Genomic DNA, 17,864 nt, shown 5'->3' with positions numbered 1-17,864 from the left:
TAGCCACTTGTTGTTGATCTTGCACTTTGTCATCACTAGTACTCGCTTGAACTTGATCATGAGAACCACTAGCTTGCACATTTGTATTAGAGAGCACTTGATTCTTGTCATCTTCAACATCAATCACCTCTCTAGGCCTTATATCACCAATGTCCATGTTTTTCATTGCATTGACCAATTGAGTGCCTTTTACATAATCTAGATTCTCATCTTCCTCTTGGGAACCATTTGTTTCATCAAACTTTACATCATGAACCTCCTCAAGAGTACCACTAGCCAAATTCCAAACTCTATATGCCTTGCTAGTAGTGGAGTAACCAAGCAAGAAACCTTCATCACATTTCTTTTCAAACTTGCTCAATCTAGTGCATTTCTTCAATATGTAGCATTTACAACCAAAAACCCAAAAGTATGCTATGTTAGGCTTTCTTCTATTCAATAGCTCATAAGGTGTCTTCTCCATCATGGGGTGACAATAGAGTCAGTTGCTATAGTAGCAAGCCATGTTGATTGCTTCAGCCCAAAATGAATAACTCACATTGTACTCACTCAACATTGATCTTGCCATATCAATCAAGGTTCTATTCTTTCTTTCAACTAGGCCATTTGATTGTGGAGTGTACTTGGCCGAGAATTGATGTCTAATTCTAAATTCATCACACAACTCATCAATTCTAGTGTTCTTAAATTCACTACCATTGTCACTTCTAACTTTCTTGATAGTTGTTTTAAAGTCATTGTGAATGCCCTTGACAAATGATTTGAATGTTGCAAACACATCACTCTTGTCAACAAGAAAGAACACCCATGTGTATCTAGTGAAATCATCCACAATTACAAATCCATATTTATTTCCACCAATGCTAGTGTATGTGGTTGGTCCAAACAAGTCCATGTGCATCAACTCAAATGCCTTAGATGTGCTCATCATGCTCTTCTTAGAATATGTGTTACCAACTTGCTTTCTGGCTTGACATGTACTACATAGCTTATCCTTCTCAAATGTGACATCTTTCAAGCCTCTAACTAAGTCATGCTTAATCAACTTGTTTAATTGTTTCATTCCAACATGACCAAGCCTTCTATGCCATAACTAATCCATGCTAGATTTAGTGATCAAACATGTCAATTGAGCTTCTCTAGCATTGAAATCAACTAAGTATAGATTCTCATATCTAAATCCTTTGAATATCAAGTTAGATCCATCTACACTTATAATCTCTACATCATCCACACCAAATATGCACTTGAAACCAAGATCACATAATTGAGCTACCGACAATAGGTTGAAGTTCAAGCTCTCTACTAGTAGCACATTGGAAATGCTCAAGTCATTGGATATTGCAATCTTACCAAACCCTTTGACCTTGCATTTGACCTTGCATTTGTCATTGTCACCAAATGTGATGCTATCAATCCCATTGCTCTTGTTTTCATTGATTGAATTGAACATTCTTGGATCACCGGTCATGTGTTGTGTGCACCCACTATCAAATACCCAATGCCTTCCTTCGACTTTATAATTAACCTACAAAAGAAGATCAATTCTTCTTAGGTACCCAAACTTGCTTGGGTCTTTGAAGGTTAGTTACCAAGATCTTTGGTACCCAAATGGTCTTCTTTTTTTGGACCACAATTGGTGTACCAATGAACTTAGCCTTCACACCATTGGCACCCTTAACAAGCATATAACAAGAATCAAATTTAATTGAGGATACATTAGGTAGCTTGTTCTTGTTAATCTTGTAATATTGCTCTACATGTCCAACTTGCTTGCATCTATTGCAAAACCGACAATTGCTCTTCACAAAGCTAACTTTGGGAGTGACAAAGACCGCCTTGCCTTTCTTGGGGGTATAGCATAATCCCTCTTTATTGAGAGAAAACCTTTGGCTACCCAAGCACTTTAGCAAGTGGGTATCTCCACCATAGGCATTGCCTAAGGCATGAGTGAGCTCATTCACCTCCTTCTTAAGGGTCTCATTTTCCACTATTAGTGAGGCATCACAAGTGAGACCATCACTCAAAGGTGAAGTAGAAGTAGTAGTGCTACAAGAAGTGTTAGTGGAAGTAACTACAATGGGCTTATAAAAAGATTCATCAATAAGATCACATATTAGTCCCACATCATATGATATAATCACTTGCTCCTTCTTGGCTTCCTCCATTTTGACTTGCTCTATGAGAGAGGAGTGAGCCTTTTCAAGCTTAGAGTGAGCTTTGCCAAGCTTCTCATGGGCTTCCATTAGCCTCTCATGAGTGTGAAAGCTCTAGTTTGGTTTTGGTTAATTGATGAAACCCTAAGTGCTAACCTAGTTTATCAAGATGATTATGAGATAGGTAGCACTACTCCAAGCGATGAAGCTATGGCAAAGATCATGACAATGGTGATGGCATGGTGATGGTCAAATGCTTAAACTTGGAAAAGAAGAAGGAGAAAAACAAAAGGCTCAAGGTAAAGGTATAAAATGTAGGAGCCATTTTGTTTTAGTGATCAAGATACTTAGTGAGTGTGATCACATTTAGGATAGATAGCCGTACTATTAAGAGGAGTGAAACTCGTATCGGAATGCGGTTATTAAAGTGCCACTAGATGCTCTAACTTATTGCATATGCATTTAGGATCTAGTGGAGTGCTAACACCCTTGAAAATGTTTGTGAAAATATGCTAACACTTGTGTACAAGGTGATACACTTGGTGGTGTTGGCACATCTACAAAGGAGGTGGTGTTTGCAGGGTTGAGATGGGTTTGGGGTCCCTCTCTCCCTCCCGCCGAGCAAGCTCGGCGGGATTCAGCGCTTTCAGGAAAATGAAATGCCTATTTTCTATTGCGCCGGATGCAAATTCTTGTGGTTGGCACATTGGATCAAGGGTGAAGAAGTTAGAAGTGAAAACGAGTTGATCGCAAAGACATTGGCGTCGGTCAACTGACCGGACGCTGGGTCTAAAAGCACCGGACGCTGGTTTCTACGTCCGGTCAAACGGACGGGTCTGCACAGTACCGAGGGTATTGCACTGGACGCTAGTCTGTGTCCGGTCAAGGTGGACCGGACACGTCCAGTCGAAAAAATATGCCTCGAGGAGCTTACTAGAAACGACCGGACGCTGGGGCTTCAGCGTCCGGTCAGTTTTACCGGAGCGTCCGGTCAGCTTCGTAGCTGTTGAAATCTGACAAACAGCGTTTGAAGCTGGTGACGTGTGGCGTCCATCGGGCGACCGGACGCTGAGGGCCAGCGTCCGGTCAGTATGACCGGAGCGTCCGGTCAGAGCGTGTTTTGCCCAGTGAAGGGGTATAACGGCTCTATTTGATTGGGGCTCTATTTATAGCCCCATGGCCGGCTCAAGGGTACACTTTTGCACATTTTCATTGACATAACAACCTTGTGAGCTTAGCCAAAGTCCTCCCACTCATCTCCATCATTGATTCATCATCTTTGTGAGATTGGGAGAGAATCCAAGTGCATTGCTTGAGTGATTGCATCTAGAGGCACTTGGTATTCGTGTTGCGCTGCGGATTTTGCTTGTTTCTCTTGGTGGTTGCCACCACCTAGACGGTTGGAGTAGCGGTGGAGGATCGGCACGAGTTGGTGATTGTTTGTGGCCGTCTCCGGTGATTGTGAGGGGAGTTGTACCTTTCCCGGTGGAGCGCCGAAAGGTAACTCTAGTAAATTGCTCGTGTCATTGAGTTACCTCACTTATGGGTCGGTTCTTATGGTGTCCAATCATGTGGATGAGGTTTGTGAAACACCTCTTAGCCGCCGAACCACCAAGTGTTGGTCAACACAATGAGGACGTAGCGTGTTGGCAAACACATGAACCTCAGGAGAAAATCGATTGTCTCTTGTCTTTGGCATTCTCCCGGTGATTGGCTATATATTCATCTTGTGATTGGTTCATCCCCTACACGTTGGTATAATCACCTTACTCACTTATTTACATTCTTGCAAACTAGTTGACACAAGCTCTTTAGTGTAATTAGAATTGAGAGCTTGCTTTATTATTTATATTCATCTAGTTGAGCTCTTTAGAGTAGCAAGGTTGAGAGCTCTTAGTGAGTAATTACATAGCAAGTTTGTGTGCCTAAGTAATCATTGCAACTAGAATTGTTGGATAGGTAGCTTGCAACCCTTGTAGAGCTAGAGCAAGTTTGCTTACGCTATTTGTCATACTAATCAAATTGCTCTAGTTGATTTGTAGATTTTTAAATAGGCTATTCACCCCCCCTCTAGCCATATTAGGACCTTTCAGAGTGGCATTGAGCTCATCAAGGGATTGCTCAAGAAATTTGACTTTCTTGTTCAATTCCTTGCACTCCTTTTTCTTCATCTCAAAGCAAGTATGCACTTGTTCACACATGTCCATAAGCTCCTCCTTGGAGTACTCCTCATCATCATCATCACTCCTACAAGCATCACTTTCACATTGATCATCATCACTCACATCATATTTTACCTTGGTAGGCTTTACCATAAGGCATGTCGATGGAGTGTCAAAGATGGAGGGCTTGTTGTTGATGGCGATGCTTGCTAGTGCTTTCTTGATAGATTTCTTGCCATCATCACTAGAGTCATCACTATTCGAAGAGCCATCACTATCCCAAGTGACCACATAGCCTCCACCCTTCTTCTTCTTCTTTTGAAAGGTCATCCTCTTCTCCTTCTTTTCCTTCTTTTCTTTCTTGTCCTTCTTGTGCTTCTTCTTCTCATCCTCATCATTGTCACTATTGTAGGGACAATCTGCTACAACATGACCGAGGCTCTTGCAATTGTAGCATCTTCTTACATATTCTTTGCTTTTGGTGTGATCTCTTCTCTTTCTTGCACCATAGCCCTTCTTTTTCATGAATTTACCCATCTTGCGCACAAATAGAGACATGGCTTTATCATCAATGTCACTAAGATCCTCATCATCACTTGATTTTTTCTTGGACTTGCCCTTATTCTTGGATGATGAGCTAGCCTTGAATGCTACACTCTTCTTCTTCTTGTCTTCGTCTTCCTTCTTATCATCCTTGTCAACTCCTTCCCTTTCCACATGGTATGTCTCTTGTGTCATGACATCACCTAGTACTTGGTTAGGGGTAATCTCCTTCAATCCTTCTCTTATGATAAGCAATCTCAACATCTCAAATCTTGGAGGTAGGCACATCAAGAACCGATGAGAGACATCATCATCCTTGATCTTCTCTCCCAAAGCCTTCAAGTCATTGACAATTACTTGCAACTGATGGAACATCTCCGAAATGCTCTCATCATCCTTCATTTTGAAGCTTGTCAACTTATCATTGAGGATGTACAACTTAGCACTCTTCACCACCGGTGTGCCCTCATATGTTTCCTCCAATATCCTCCATACCTCATTAGCTCTTTCACAATCCTTGATTTGCTCAAACACCTTGGAATCAATGGCATTGTATATGGTGTTGAGAGCCATTGTATTGCATTACTTGTTGGTCTTGTCTAGGTTGGTGGGATTGTCAGGATCAATGATAGCATAGTCATTCTTGGTCACATCCCATACTTGATCATTGATTGAACCAAGATACATCCTCATCTTTCTCTTCCAATAATCATAGCATGTACCATCAAAGAACGGTGGTTTGCCCCCCACATGGTTGAACACAACTTGAGCCATAATTTGACACCGAGGTTGTTAAGCCTTTAATCAAACGGTGACCACGACTCTGATACCACTTAAAAGGTCCTAATATGGCTAGAGGGGGGTGAATAGCCTATTTAAAAATCTATAAACCGACTAGAGCAATTTGATTAGTATAACAAATAGCGAAATGCAAACTTGCTCTAGCTCTACAAGGGTTGCAAGCCACCTATCCAACAATTCTAGTTGTCATGATCACTAGGCACACAATTTACTAGGTCACTACTCACTAAGAGCTATCACAATTGCTACACTAAAGAGCTCCACTAGATGAACTTAATCCACAAAGTAAGCTCTCAATTCTAGCTACACTAAAGAGCTTGTTATAGCTAGTTTGCGGAAATGTAAATGAGTAAGTGAGGTGATTATACCGACGTGTAGAGGAGTGAACTAATCACAAGATGAATACTTTATCAATCACCAGGAGAATACCAAAGGGCAAGAGACAATCAATTTTCTTCCGAGGTTCACGTGCTTGCCAACACGCTACGTCCATGTTATGTCGACCAACACTTGGTGGTTCGGTGGCTAAGAGGTGTTGCATGAACCTCGTCCACACAATTGGACACCGCAAGAACCTACCCACAAGTGAGGTAACTCAATGACACGAGCAATCCACTAGAGTTACCTTTCGGTGCTCCGCCGGGGAAGGTACAAACCCCCTCACAATCACCGGAGATGGCCATGAACAATCACCAACTCGTGCCAATCCTCCTCCGCTGCTCCAAGCCATCTAGGTGGTGGCAACCACCAAGAGCAACAAGCGAATCCCGTAGCAAAACACAAACACCAAGTGCCTCTAGATGCAATCACTTAAGCAATGCACTTGGATTCTCTCGCAATCTCACAAAGATGATGAATCAATGATGGAGATGAGTGGGAGGGCTTTGGCTAAGCTCACAAGGTTGTTGTGTCAATGCAAATGGCCAAGAGAGTGAGCCTGAGCTGGCCATGGGGCTTAAATAGAAGCCTCCTCAAAATAGAGTCGTTGTACCCCTTCACTGGGCACAACACGGGGTGACCGGACGCTCCGGTCAAATCGACCGGACGCTAGACCCTAGCGTCCAGTCACGCAATGCATGCCATGTGTCCCTCTACGTTCAACCGAAGCCACCTGATCTCAATGGTCAAGTGATGATGTCTGGTCACGCGATGCATGCCACGTGTCCCTCTACGTTCAACCGAAGTTGTCTGATCTCAACGGTCAAGTGATGACCGGATGCGCTGCTACGAAGTGACCAGACGCTGGACCTCAGTGTCCGGTCATTTCCAGTAAGGTTCCATTAGCGCAAAATCATGACCGGATGCTCGATCGGACACACCCAGCGTTCAGTCACACAACGTCATCATACGTCAGACTGACCGGACTCAGGCCCTGAGCGTCCGATCAATTTTCGCGCCAGCATCCAATCATGAGACCGAAGCAGCGCGCCCTCTGCTGCTACTGACTGGACATGCCGATCCAACCGAGACCAGCGTCCGGTCACTTACAGTAACCTTCATCTTTTCTGTATAGGGCGCCGATGGCACCGTTGGACTGTCCGCACTCTATAGGCAGACACTCCATCAGTGAAGTTTCTTACCCTTGCTCAAATGTGCCAACCACCAAGTCTATCACCTTGTGCACATGTGTGTTAGCATATTTTCACAAAAAAAATCAAGGGTGTTAGCACTCCACTAGATCCTAAATGCATATACAATGAGTTAGAGCATCTAATGGCACTTTGATAACCGCATTTTGATACGACTTTCACCCCTCTTAATAGTACAATTATCGATCCTAAATGTGATCACACTCACCAAGTGTCTCGATCACTAAAATAAAATGACTTCTACTATTTATACCTTAGCCTTGAGCCTTTTGTTTTTCTCTTTCTTCTTTTCCAAGTTCAAGCATTTTATCATCACCATGCCATCACCATCATCATGATCTTCACCATTGCTTCATCACTTGGATAAACTAGGTTAGCACTTAGGGTTTCATCAATTAACCAAAACTAAACTAGAGCTTTCAATGTGGGTGGTTCCTCTACACTAACGAGCAGCAGCTCTGGGTCATTGAGTAGCCTACCCACCAGGCCTGAGGGCCCTGTGCCACCAACGATGTCATCTAGCCTACAGAACCGCACCTCCTCACCTTCGTTGAAGGCATCCAAGAACTCAATGATGTCACTTGGAGGTGAGACGAATTCGATCAGTGTTGATGGAGTTCTATGTTCCGCCGGAGTGCTCGGCATAGCACCTGGAGTGCTCGGCACCTAGGATGTAGTGCTTGACACTACTCCTGGACTGTTCGTCATAACTCCTGTAGTGCTTTGCACCACTATAGGAGTGCTAAGCCTCAGTCTTGGAGTGGTCAGTACCACAACAAGACCTCTTGGCTCTGCTATGGGAGTGCTTAGCACTTATCTTGGAGTGGTCGCCACCACTGCAGAACCTCCCGACACCACTCCTGGCATGCTCGGCATCCCTCCAGGAGTGCTCGGCACTCCTCTCTGAGTGCTCGGCATCCCTCCCGAAGTGCTCGACACCACCCCAGGAGTGCTCGGCTCTATTGTTGGAGTTCTTGGCACCCCTCCTGGAGTGGTCGACACCTCTTCCCCAGTGTCTCCACCACCATAGATGACCAGGTGCTCGACGATGAAGGTGCTGGTGAAGCCGCCAACTTCCCCCGTGCTCGGACTGTTCTAGTCCCAAGCTACCTTCTCGTCGAACACGACATCGCGCGAGACAAGTACCTTGTCTCCACATGGGTCGTAGAGCCGGTATGCCTTGGTACCATCTGCATAGCCCAGGAACACCATCGGTGTGCTCCTGTCCTCTAGCTTGGTGAGGATCAACTTCGTCTTTCTGACGTGGCCGATGCAGCCGAATGTCTGGAGGAAGGATACGCTCGGCTTGCGTCCATGCCAAGCCTTGAATGGCGTCTTGCCCTTTAGGGCCTTGGTGGGAGCATGGTTGAGGATGAACACCGCCGTGGTCACCGCCTCACCTTAGAACCTTGCACGGCATGCCTTTGGCCTTCATCATGGATTGAGCCATGCCGACCACCGTCTGGTTCCTTCGCTCCACCACGCCATTCTGCTGTGGCGAGTACGGCACGGTGTGGTGTCGCACTACACCCTGATCCACGCAGTACGCAGTGAACTCCATCGAAGTGAATTCGCCGTCGCGATCAGTTCTCAGCATACGGAGCTTCTTGCCACTCTCGGCCTTTGCGCGCATCTTGAACTTCTTGATCATCCTTGCTCATCAGGAGTTGTAGCCACATGTAGCGAATGCAATCATCTACGAGCAGGAGTAAGTACCGCCGACCACCGTTTGTGGCTGGCGTGATCAGCCCGCAGAGGTCGCCATGGGCGAGCTCGAGAGCGTCCTCCGCGCGATACTTGGCCGCCTTTAGGAATGGTAGCCTCCTCTGCTTCTCGGCCAGGTAGCTGTCACACAGCCCCTTCCATGCTCGATGTGGGGTAGCCCTCGGACCATCTTCTTCAGCCGACCAAGCGTGTCGAAGCTGAGATGTCCAAACCGAGCATGCCACAGCCATGGTTCCTCGGTGTGCCTTGCCGCCAGGCACACCGGCTGCTCTACCTTTAGGTCGAGCAGGTACAACTGGTTCAAGAACCTCTTCACCTTGGTAAGAAGTAGCTGCTCTCGGTCCCTGATCCTAGGGACTCCATTCTTGATCAGTACCTCGCTACCACGCTCATCCAGCTGACCAATGCTGATGATGCTTGAACACAGCTGCGGGATGTAAAATACATCCATTAGCGTGCGGTGCTCCCCGTTCTGGCACCTGAAGACGATGGTGTCGCGCACTTGGATTGCCATCCTTGAGCCATCACCAAACTTCACCGTACCAGTAACATCATCGTCGAGCTCAGAGAAGGCCACCTTAGAGCTCGTCATGTGGTTGCTGGCGTTAGAGTCTAGGTACCACCCCTGCTCCTGCTCGCCGCCCACACGTCCGAGGTGGACTTGGGCGCGTAGTTCGTCGAGGTTGACAGCCTTTAGGGCCTTCCTAGGTCCTTCCACCGTCGTCACCTCTTCCTTCTCCTCGACCTCGATGTCGTGCAGTGCACAGAACGTCACCATTAGGATAGTGGCCTCATCATCATCATCAGCTTGCGCCAGACGAGCCCCAGTCTTCTTCTCCTGCTTGAGATTTGGGCACTCTCGTGCCCAATGGCCCATCTTCCCGTAGCGTCGGTAGGCATTGGGGATGACCTGCTTCTTCTTCTCTAAAGAAGCCTTGCCGCAGCGCTTGCCATCGCCACCATGGCTAGAGGAGGCTACCCTGGAGTTCCTCCGAGCAGCCCACTCCTCCTCTGTTAGCAGCAGTTTACCACTGTCCTTCGTTGCTGCCGCCTGCTCCAGATGCTCATCCATCGCCCGCAAATGGCCTATCACATCCTCAATGGTGAGGGTGAACAAGTCCAGCATCGTCTCTATAGAGAGAGTGATCTGGATGTACTTTGCTGGCACGGAGTGGAGGTACTTGGAGACCGCCTCCTCTTCGTCGATGGTGATGCTGTGGCTATTTCAGCTTGCTGATGAACGTCTGTAGGCGGAGGGAGAAATCCTCCACCGTTTCATCATCCTTGAACTTGAGGTTGGTGTACTCCTGCTTCAGATGCTGGGTCGTCGCCTTCTTTGCGCGGTCGGAACAGACGTGCATCGCCACAATAGCCTCAAACGCCTCCTTAGCAGAGCTTTTCACCCACAACGGCTCTCTGTACTCCGCCGGTACAGCAGTGAGGATAGCCTCCAACGCTGATATGTCATCTTCTTCATTTTCAGTGCCCTTGTCAACAGCATTCCAGAGCCGTCGGGCTCTGAGCTTGACCTTCATGGTCACCGACCACTTTCCATAGTTGGTGCGAGTCAGCGTTGGCCAATTGGTGCCGCTGACCTCCCGCACCGTGCGAACAACGACCTTCTGTCGTGGTTGGGCAGCTACAGCAGTGCCACTGCTGTCACTCATCTCCGAACCGTCCGTCATCGTCAGCGGTTAGTCCGACGACGGCGCTTGTACGGCTCCGATACTACTTGTTAGCCCATAGGATCACCGGTTCAGGTGAGCCAACCACTCACCAGTCTTATCGACCATGGTCGAGCACGACAGACGTTGTCCGACCACACACTATGGTCAGAGGTAGAAGAAGAGATGGAGAATAGAGCATACACACACAACAGAGACACCAGCGTTGGCTGGAGCCCTGTATAGGAGATGGCAAATCTGAACTATCTTTACTGAGTTGCAGTGGCAAACTATATATACAATCTATCCATCTAGTCCTAGTACTGCTGCCATGCTGCTACAATTACTAGATATGACAACAGGGCTAACTTTGGCGCCTGCCCCTGCTGTGGCTACAGTGCGGCAGGTGAGCCGTTCGGTGCCTGCCTCTGCAGCGGCTATAGAGGGAGCCTTTTCGGCGTCGCCTTCCCTTGCTGTGTGTTCACCCAAGAAATTTGTAGATTATCTAACAATTATTTGTCAAATAAAATACAATGAGATTTGCCCAAGCAGGTGTCACGACCTGGTTGGGGTTCCGCCTTGGGCCGTAGCCGGAAGTATTGGCATGGGCCTTGGACTGGTGGGGAGCCCCCAATCGTCAGATGGGAACCCAGTTCTATTTCAGTCCTCTGCCCCCTCTCTCCTTGGTGAGAAACAAGTGTTCCTCAGGTCATGTCTGATTCACACTCGGATGTCGTTTTCAAAATTTGTAAATTTGTGCACCTTTCGGAGTGGGAGAGTAACCTTAGCTTCAGCGACCCTAACTTGTTTGGCTTCAGGGTTTATGTGTTTTTAATAGTATGGTTTGTATTAAACCTTTTAGTTTGATCATCTATTTCAAATAATCATCATCATTCATCAAAGATCATACACGTCATGCCACTCCCGTGCATAACAATTTTCATCTTGATTACTTCTGGGGCTTTTTTTTAGAAAAGATTACATCTGGGGCTGTGTAACTTATTATGCTAGGCATTATGAATCAAAGTATGCATTCTGGCTTCTGGCTCTCTTTCCTTGGTGCAGGAGGCTGACTTCTGTCGGAGTTCCATGTCACAGATAATGGTTAAACTAGTCATGCAAATTCATTCCTCTTTGTTCGTTTCACTTTGCTGAAAGATTCATCAGTCATCAGTATGTCTCTACACTTGAGTTCCAGACTAAATGGAAATAAGGTTGTAGCAGGCGGTGTGAATCATGGTTCGTCTTAATTACTTGTCAAATGTGAGTCCCAAAGCATGAACAATGTTGAGGCTTCTTCGTTAGAAAAAAAAAACAATGCTGAGGCTTCTGTTTCGATTTATCGAAACTGTTGTCCTATGTTTCTTAGCAGGGTCTCCCTCCTTTTGGAATGACGTGTGTGGTGCTGAACTGAAGTTGGGCTCATATAATTTAGTTCTCACTGATGTATCAGTATTGCTGTGCACTTCGGTTTGTCTATATAGACAGTAAATGGCAGGTGATTTGCTTCCTTGACAGGTTAGTTTGCTGTGACAGGTTGTTAAAGGCTGCGTTCGGCCGGTATGGAGGAAGTAATTTTACTGTTCATGAAGGATTCCTCTAACAAATTCTTTCAGATTCCTCCAAATTCCTCCTAGCGAATGGGGCCAAAGTGAGCTGTGATTTCCTTTTGAGTTGAACAGTGAGTTAATGGCTTTGAATGCATAGATTAGAACATCTTGAATTTTGCCGAGGTTGCATGCAGTTTTTCTCTTTCTAGTTTCTGATTCTGCCTTCTAGCTATAGCAATCAGCAGTGGCTGCGTAGTACGCTCCTATCAGATTACATCGACAGAGCTAAAAAAATTACTTGAATACTAAGTGGCATATGGCGTACATGAATCTGCTTAAAAAATTATGAATGCAATTGAGTTTGCACTCTCCAACAGGCGAGGATAAGTGTGACGATTAATCTGAAGAGTAGTTTCTGTAGTTTTTCTCTAGCCGGGGAAAAAGGCGGCATCACGTGAGGAAATCCTATTAATCCGCCCCTAGCAAAATCGTATTACCATGGTTTTTCATTAGTTTCAGTATTTTTTTAAAAAAATTACTGAACACAACAGCGTAGGCTAGAATGTCCGAGCCAAAACGATTTGTTCACCCTATATAAATAAAAAAAAATAAAACAAAATTTCTCGCATAGCTCAACAAAAAAATGCCGCATCACGTCAACAAATCTGGTTATCCTAGCAAAATCATATTATACCAACAAAATCATATTATACGATGATTTCCCAGTAGTTTATGTATTTTTTTTTAAAAAAAATACTGAACACAACAACACAAGCTAAAATACTGGAGCCGAAATGATTTGTTCCGGCTATTCTTTCACAAATAATGTAATATATTCCAGAATCTGTTTGTGAGAAAGCGTGAAAAGAGCCAAGAGACTTATTTAAGGCTTCAACAGTCATAATTAAACGAATTCTACATACTAATTCGAATTAGCCAACAAATTGGCTATCATCTTTTCAAAATAAATTATTGCAATATTCAAATTGCAATATCAATGAATTGCAAAAAAGCAATATTCAATAAGTAAAAAACAATACTCTGAAATAACCTACTAAAAATGGATATTATTAAACACTAATACGAAAATAAGATTAGATTTTTATTCATCTTTTTTTAGGAGAAGATTTCTATTAATGTCTGTCAGCCTGGTTGGGCTTGGGCCTTTGGCTGCCGCAGCAGCTCAGCTCAGCCCAGCCCAGCCCAGCCCTTTCCCCACTCATCAGACATTGGGAAATGGGCTTGGGCCTATCGTTCATCTTAGCCCTTTCCCCACTCCATAGAGACCCTCGCACCGCAACCAGCAGCAATCGAGGCATGCCGCCGCCGTCACCGCCGCCGCCGGCGGCCCTGGTGGAGGAGCTCATCGAAGAGATCCTCCTCCGCTTCCCTCCCGACGAACCGGCGAGTCTCTTCCGCGCATCCCTGGTCTGCAGGCCATGGTGCCGCCTCATCTCCGGCCCCCGCTTCCGCCGCAGGTACCACAAGTTCCACCGCACGCCCCCTGTACTGGGATTCCTCTGCGGCAGGTTCACTAGCGACGGCGTCCATATAGCCCGATTCGTGGCTACATCCTCCTGCTCGCCGCTTGCCGACCGCCGTTGCCGCTTGTTCGATGCGCGGCACGGGCGTGTGCTACTGCTTCGCAGTGGGGAACCTGGGAGGGAGAACATCCTCCTCGTTTGGGACCCCATCACAGACGAACAGAGGGAGATTCCATTTCCCAAGCTGACGCGGCCCGCGTGCACCTGGAAGGCGGCAGTTGTTTGCGCTGCCGCCGCTGGCGGCGCTTGCGACCACCTTGATTGCCACCGGGGAGCCTTCCTCGTGGTTTTGGTGATCGCATATTCTCCTGAGACGTTCATCTGGACCTACTCATCGGATGCTGGATCGTGGAGCGACCCAATTTTCACCCAACACCACGACGACTGTGTTGATCTCTTCTATCCCAGTGCGCTTGTGGGGAATGCCCTCTACTTTGAGTTCTGGAGTATGAAGAGGGTTCTCAAGTATGATTTGGAATTTCATGAAATGTCTGTGATTGGACTACCATCATCCTTTGGGCAGCGTGTTGGAGTCTTCAGAACCACAGACGACGGTTGCCTGGGATTTGCCACCGTACATAAATCCAAACTCTCCATGTGGTCGAGGAAACATGGTCCTGAAGCAGATGCTGTATGGACACGTGACAGAGTCGTTGATCTAGAAACGCTGCTCTCTAGTAATGCCATCCGAACCGATCCTCGTTTGGTTGGCTTTGTGGATCGGATCGCTGTCATTTTATTAAGGGCAGATAATGCGCTCTTCACAGTTGATCTGAAGACGTCTAAGGTGAAGAAGGTTTGTGAGGGGGCCGGAAGCATCACCACCGTTGTTCCTTACATGAGCTTCTACACTCCAGGTACAGTTTTCTTGGTTTTGTTCAGTTTTCCAATAATTTTCAGAATGAGTAATATTCTAGTTACTAACATGAAATCTAGGCTCAAGAATGACGGATTTATATAAAGTGGAATATCACCCAATCTGATATCACTATGTTATCTTACCAAAATCATTTTTATTATGAACTATTTGAGAAACTGGTTAGATATGCCATGGGAATTATTCATCGGTTAAGACATTATGCTCAGATGGTATGTTCCTGACAACTTAAAGCCTGTTCGTTTCGGCTTAAACGATCGTGGATTATAAGCCAGAAGTACTGCTGGCTGGTTTGGTGTGAGAGAAAAATACTGTTGCAGCTTATAATCCACGATCGTATAAGCCGAAACGAACAGGCTGTTAGCCTCAGCTAGGAAATTCTGTTACTTTGATGAGCTTCTACAATTCAGATGTGGTGTGCCCATCTTTAGTCCTACTCACCTATTACCTCTGATATGTCAATGTGACTTGACAACAAACAAATAGATGGTGATATTGGCACTAAAATGACATACACATCTGTCTCCTGTTCCTGTGGATTTCAATTGTTTTATTTGTGAGAAGCAAGTGTTCATCAAAGGCAGATTTGATTCTTTATTCAGCTAATAATGTCATTCCAAAAAATTGTAACATTCTGCAGCTTTGGGAGCGGCTTCTACAGGTGAGCGACCAAGTGCCGGTGGCTCAAGTGCTTGAAAAACTCAAGGTGCTTATGTGAGAGCTTCTTTATCAAGGGCAGATTCGGTAGTAGTAATGGTAAATTGCATGATGCCTATAGTGGTATTGGCACAGCATTGCTAGCATTAGTGAGATTGGTGCTAAGCCAGAACTTCTCTTAAACCTATTAGGTTGATAGTTGGTTCCGAGGTTTATCAGGCTTGTGTGTAAGCTGTTAACCCTGCATTGTCCTACTTTATCGTTGACTATTTGTGCTCAAGTATTGCTGCTTGCAATGGAAACCTGAACTCTGCATATCATTCCTTCCTTTGAAAAGTGTCTGTGCCCCAAAAAACTGATTGTTATGAAACCTAAGCACTGCAATCTTATACGGTCAATGTTATTCTTGCATAAATTTATTGTGGTTCAATATCTTGTTGATTCTAACTGGTTGGATAAGAAGATACTAGTTTTTAATTTACTGTTCTGAGACCTACTTTTGTGGCCAGCCTGGTAAACATCCAAAGTCAAGATAGCTTATATATTTGTAAACCTTGAAATCAGAACACAACAGTCAATAGGGACAAGACCATTGCCACAATGTCACCATACAGGTTGTCCACAGGTTAAGCTCATCGGGAGAACATAACTGACATTGTCAAAGAATAACAGAAAATTAGTTTTGACTTGGCTTTAGTTCTAATATTGATTACAGCTGGAGTATGGTGTTTGTTTATCTGGATTTTGTATTCATCAGCAAAGCTCAAGTTATCACAGAACTGAGTTTTGTCTCACATGTCCTAGACACTTCATCGGTCATCAGTATTGTTTGTACTTGAATTCCTGTCTGAATGTTTGCAGCAGGAGTTGATGGTGAGCCATCTTTTGTCTTGCATGTGGAATGACGAATATGGTCCACAAAGCATGAACAATGTTCTGCCCAAAAGAAAAGGAACAATGTTCAGTATTCTGTCGAGTTATTGAAAGCTATTGCATGCATGTTTGGCAGGGGCCTTTGTCCTCTTGAGAAAGTGGTTGGTTGCATTGCCTTTTGTGAAAAAATGGCTCTGTTGCTCTGTTTCAGTGAACAAGCATTGGGGATTTGGCGGGTTTATGTTTCAGCTCGGTTTCAGTAGGCAAGCATGCATGTGTGGTGGATAGAAGTTCTAAGTTGCAACAATGTCTGTCAGCGTGCTGTCTTAATGGCCGAAGGAGATGGTAACACGAACACTGAACTTGGAACCTTAACTGCTATAGCTCAACTATTCCAAGACATTGACAAAACAGTTTTGCCATGGCGTGTTGATGACATCGACAGTTCAAGCTATTCGATCTTTTTACTGTAGACTTCATGAGTACTTTTGAGATAGAAAACAGCAAGAGCGCTTGCTAAATGAAAATGATTTTTTTTCACTAAAAAATGAATGCTTTTTTTGGTCAAACAAAATGCAGTGAGATTTGCCCAAGGAAACGTCATAGCCTGGTTGGACTGGGTCTTGGGCCGTAGCAAGGAAGCAAGTGTTGGCATGGTCCGTGGGCCGTGGGCTGTGGGGAGCCCCCAATCGTCAGATAGGCACCCAGTTCTGCAGTCCTCTGCCCCCTCTCTCCTTGGTGCGAAACAAGTGTTCCTGAAGGCCTTGTTTGATTCATACTCGGCTGATATTGTTCTCCGAATTTGTAAATTTCTGCAGTTTTGTGAGTGGGATAGCAACCTTAGCATCAGCGACCCTAACTTGTTGGCCTTCAGGTTTTTTGTGTTTTTAATAGTAGTGATTTCTGTTAAACATTTTAGTTTGATCAGCTGTTTCAAATAATCATCATCGCAAAAAAAGGTTTCATGTAATTAGACTTGTTTGTACGTAAGCTCATTGTCCTACTTGATCTTGTAGCTATATGTTTCCTGTATTCCTACTTGCGATGGAATCCTGAACTGAAATGCATATTATTCCTTCTTTACAAAAAAAAAAAAAAAAAAAACACTCTAGCCCCAAGAAAATGAGCATTATTAAAACAATGCAATTTCGTATGCTCACTTATTCCTACATAATTTAGTGTTTCTCAACATCCTGTGGTTTTTCTAATTGGCTTGATAACCAGAAACTTGTTACTTTATAGTTGCGAGACATACTTTTTGAGCCAACCTGGTAAACATTTAAAACCTGAAAGATAAACATTTAAGATATGAAACCACAATACAATGGGACAAGATCATGACCATTGACACTATTTATCATTTTATCTTGTGCACAAGGATAACTGACATCATCAAAGAATAATAGCTTCAGCTTTCTCTGCATGTTATGGTGTTTGCCATCTTGACTGCATCCAGAGCGGATACAAATCCTGACAGCTCGCTGCATGGTATGGTGTTTGTCAGAACCGGATACAAATTCATTCCTCTTGGTTTGTTGCATGTGTGATTGTGTGAATGGAATAAGGTTGCCCAAGTAGCAGCAGGTGTTGATGGTCAATTGTGCTTTGTATTTGCTCACAAATGGATTGAGCAATGTTCAGGGTTCTCTATTGACTTGTTGGAGCTGTTGTTCTGTGCATGCTTGAATGGGCCACTCTCCTCTGGGGAATGAAATTTTGTTAT

General features: G+C 45.0%; 1 protein-coding gene across 1 annotated transcript; it reads left to right on the top strand.

Moving 5' to 3' along the window:
* Positions 1-13,473: 13,473 nt before the first annotated feature.
* LOC136550806 (F-box protein At5g03970-like) lies at positions 13,474-15,672 on the top strand. Its single transcript, XM_066542391.1, has 2 exons — positions 13,474-14,591; positions 15,252-15,672. The coding sequence occupies exons 1-2, from the start codon at positions 13,508-13,510 to the stop codon at positions 15,305-15,307; spliced, it is 1,140 nt and encodes a 379-aa protein (XP_066398488.1). The 5' UTR covers positions 13,474-13,507; the 3' UTR covers positions 15,308-15,672.
* Positions 15,673-17,864: the final 2,192 nt, after the last annotated feature.

This window comes from Miscanthus floridulus, chromosome 4 (assembly GCF_019320115.1).
Source record: "Miscanthus floridulus cultivar M001 chromosome 4, ASM1932011v1, whole genome shotgun sequence".
Classification (NCBI taxonomy): Eukaryota; Viridiplantae; Streptophyta; class Magnoliopsida; order Poales; family Poaceae; genus Miscanthus; species Miscanthus floridulus.
Note: the sequence above shows the minus strand (reverse complement) of the source record. Positions and strands in the feature narration are given on the sequence as shown.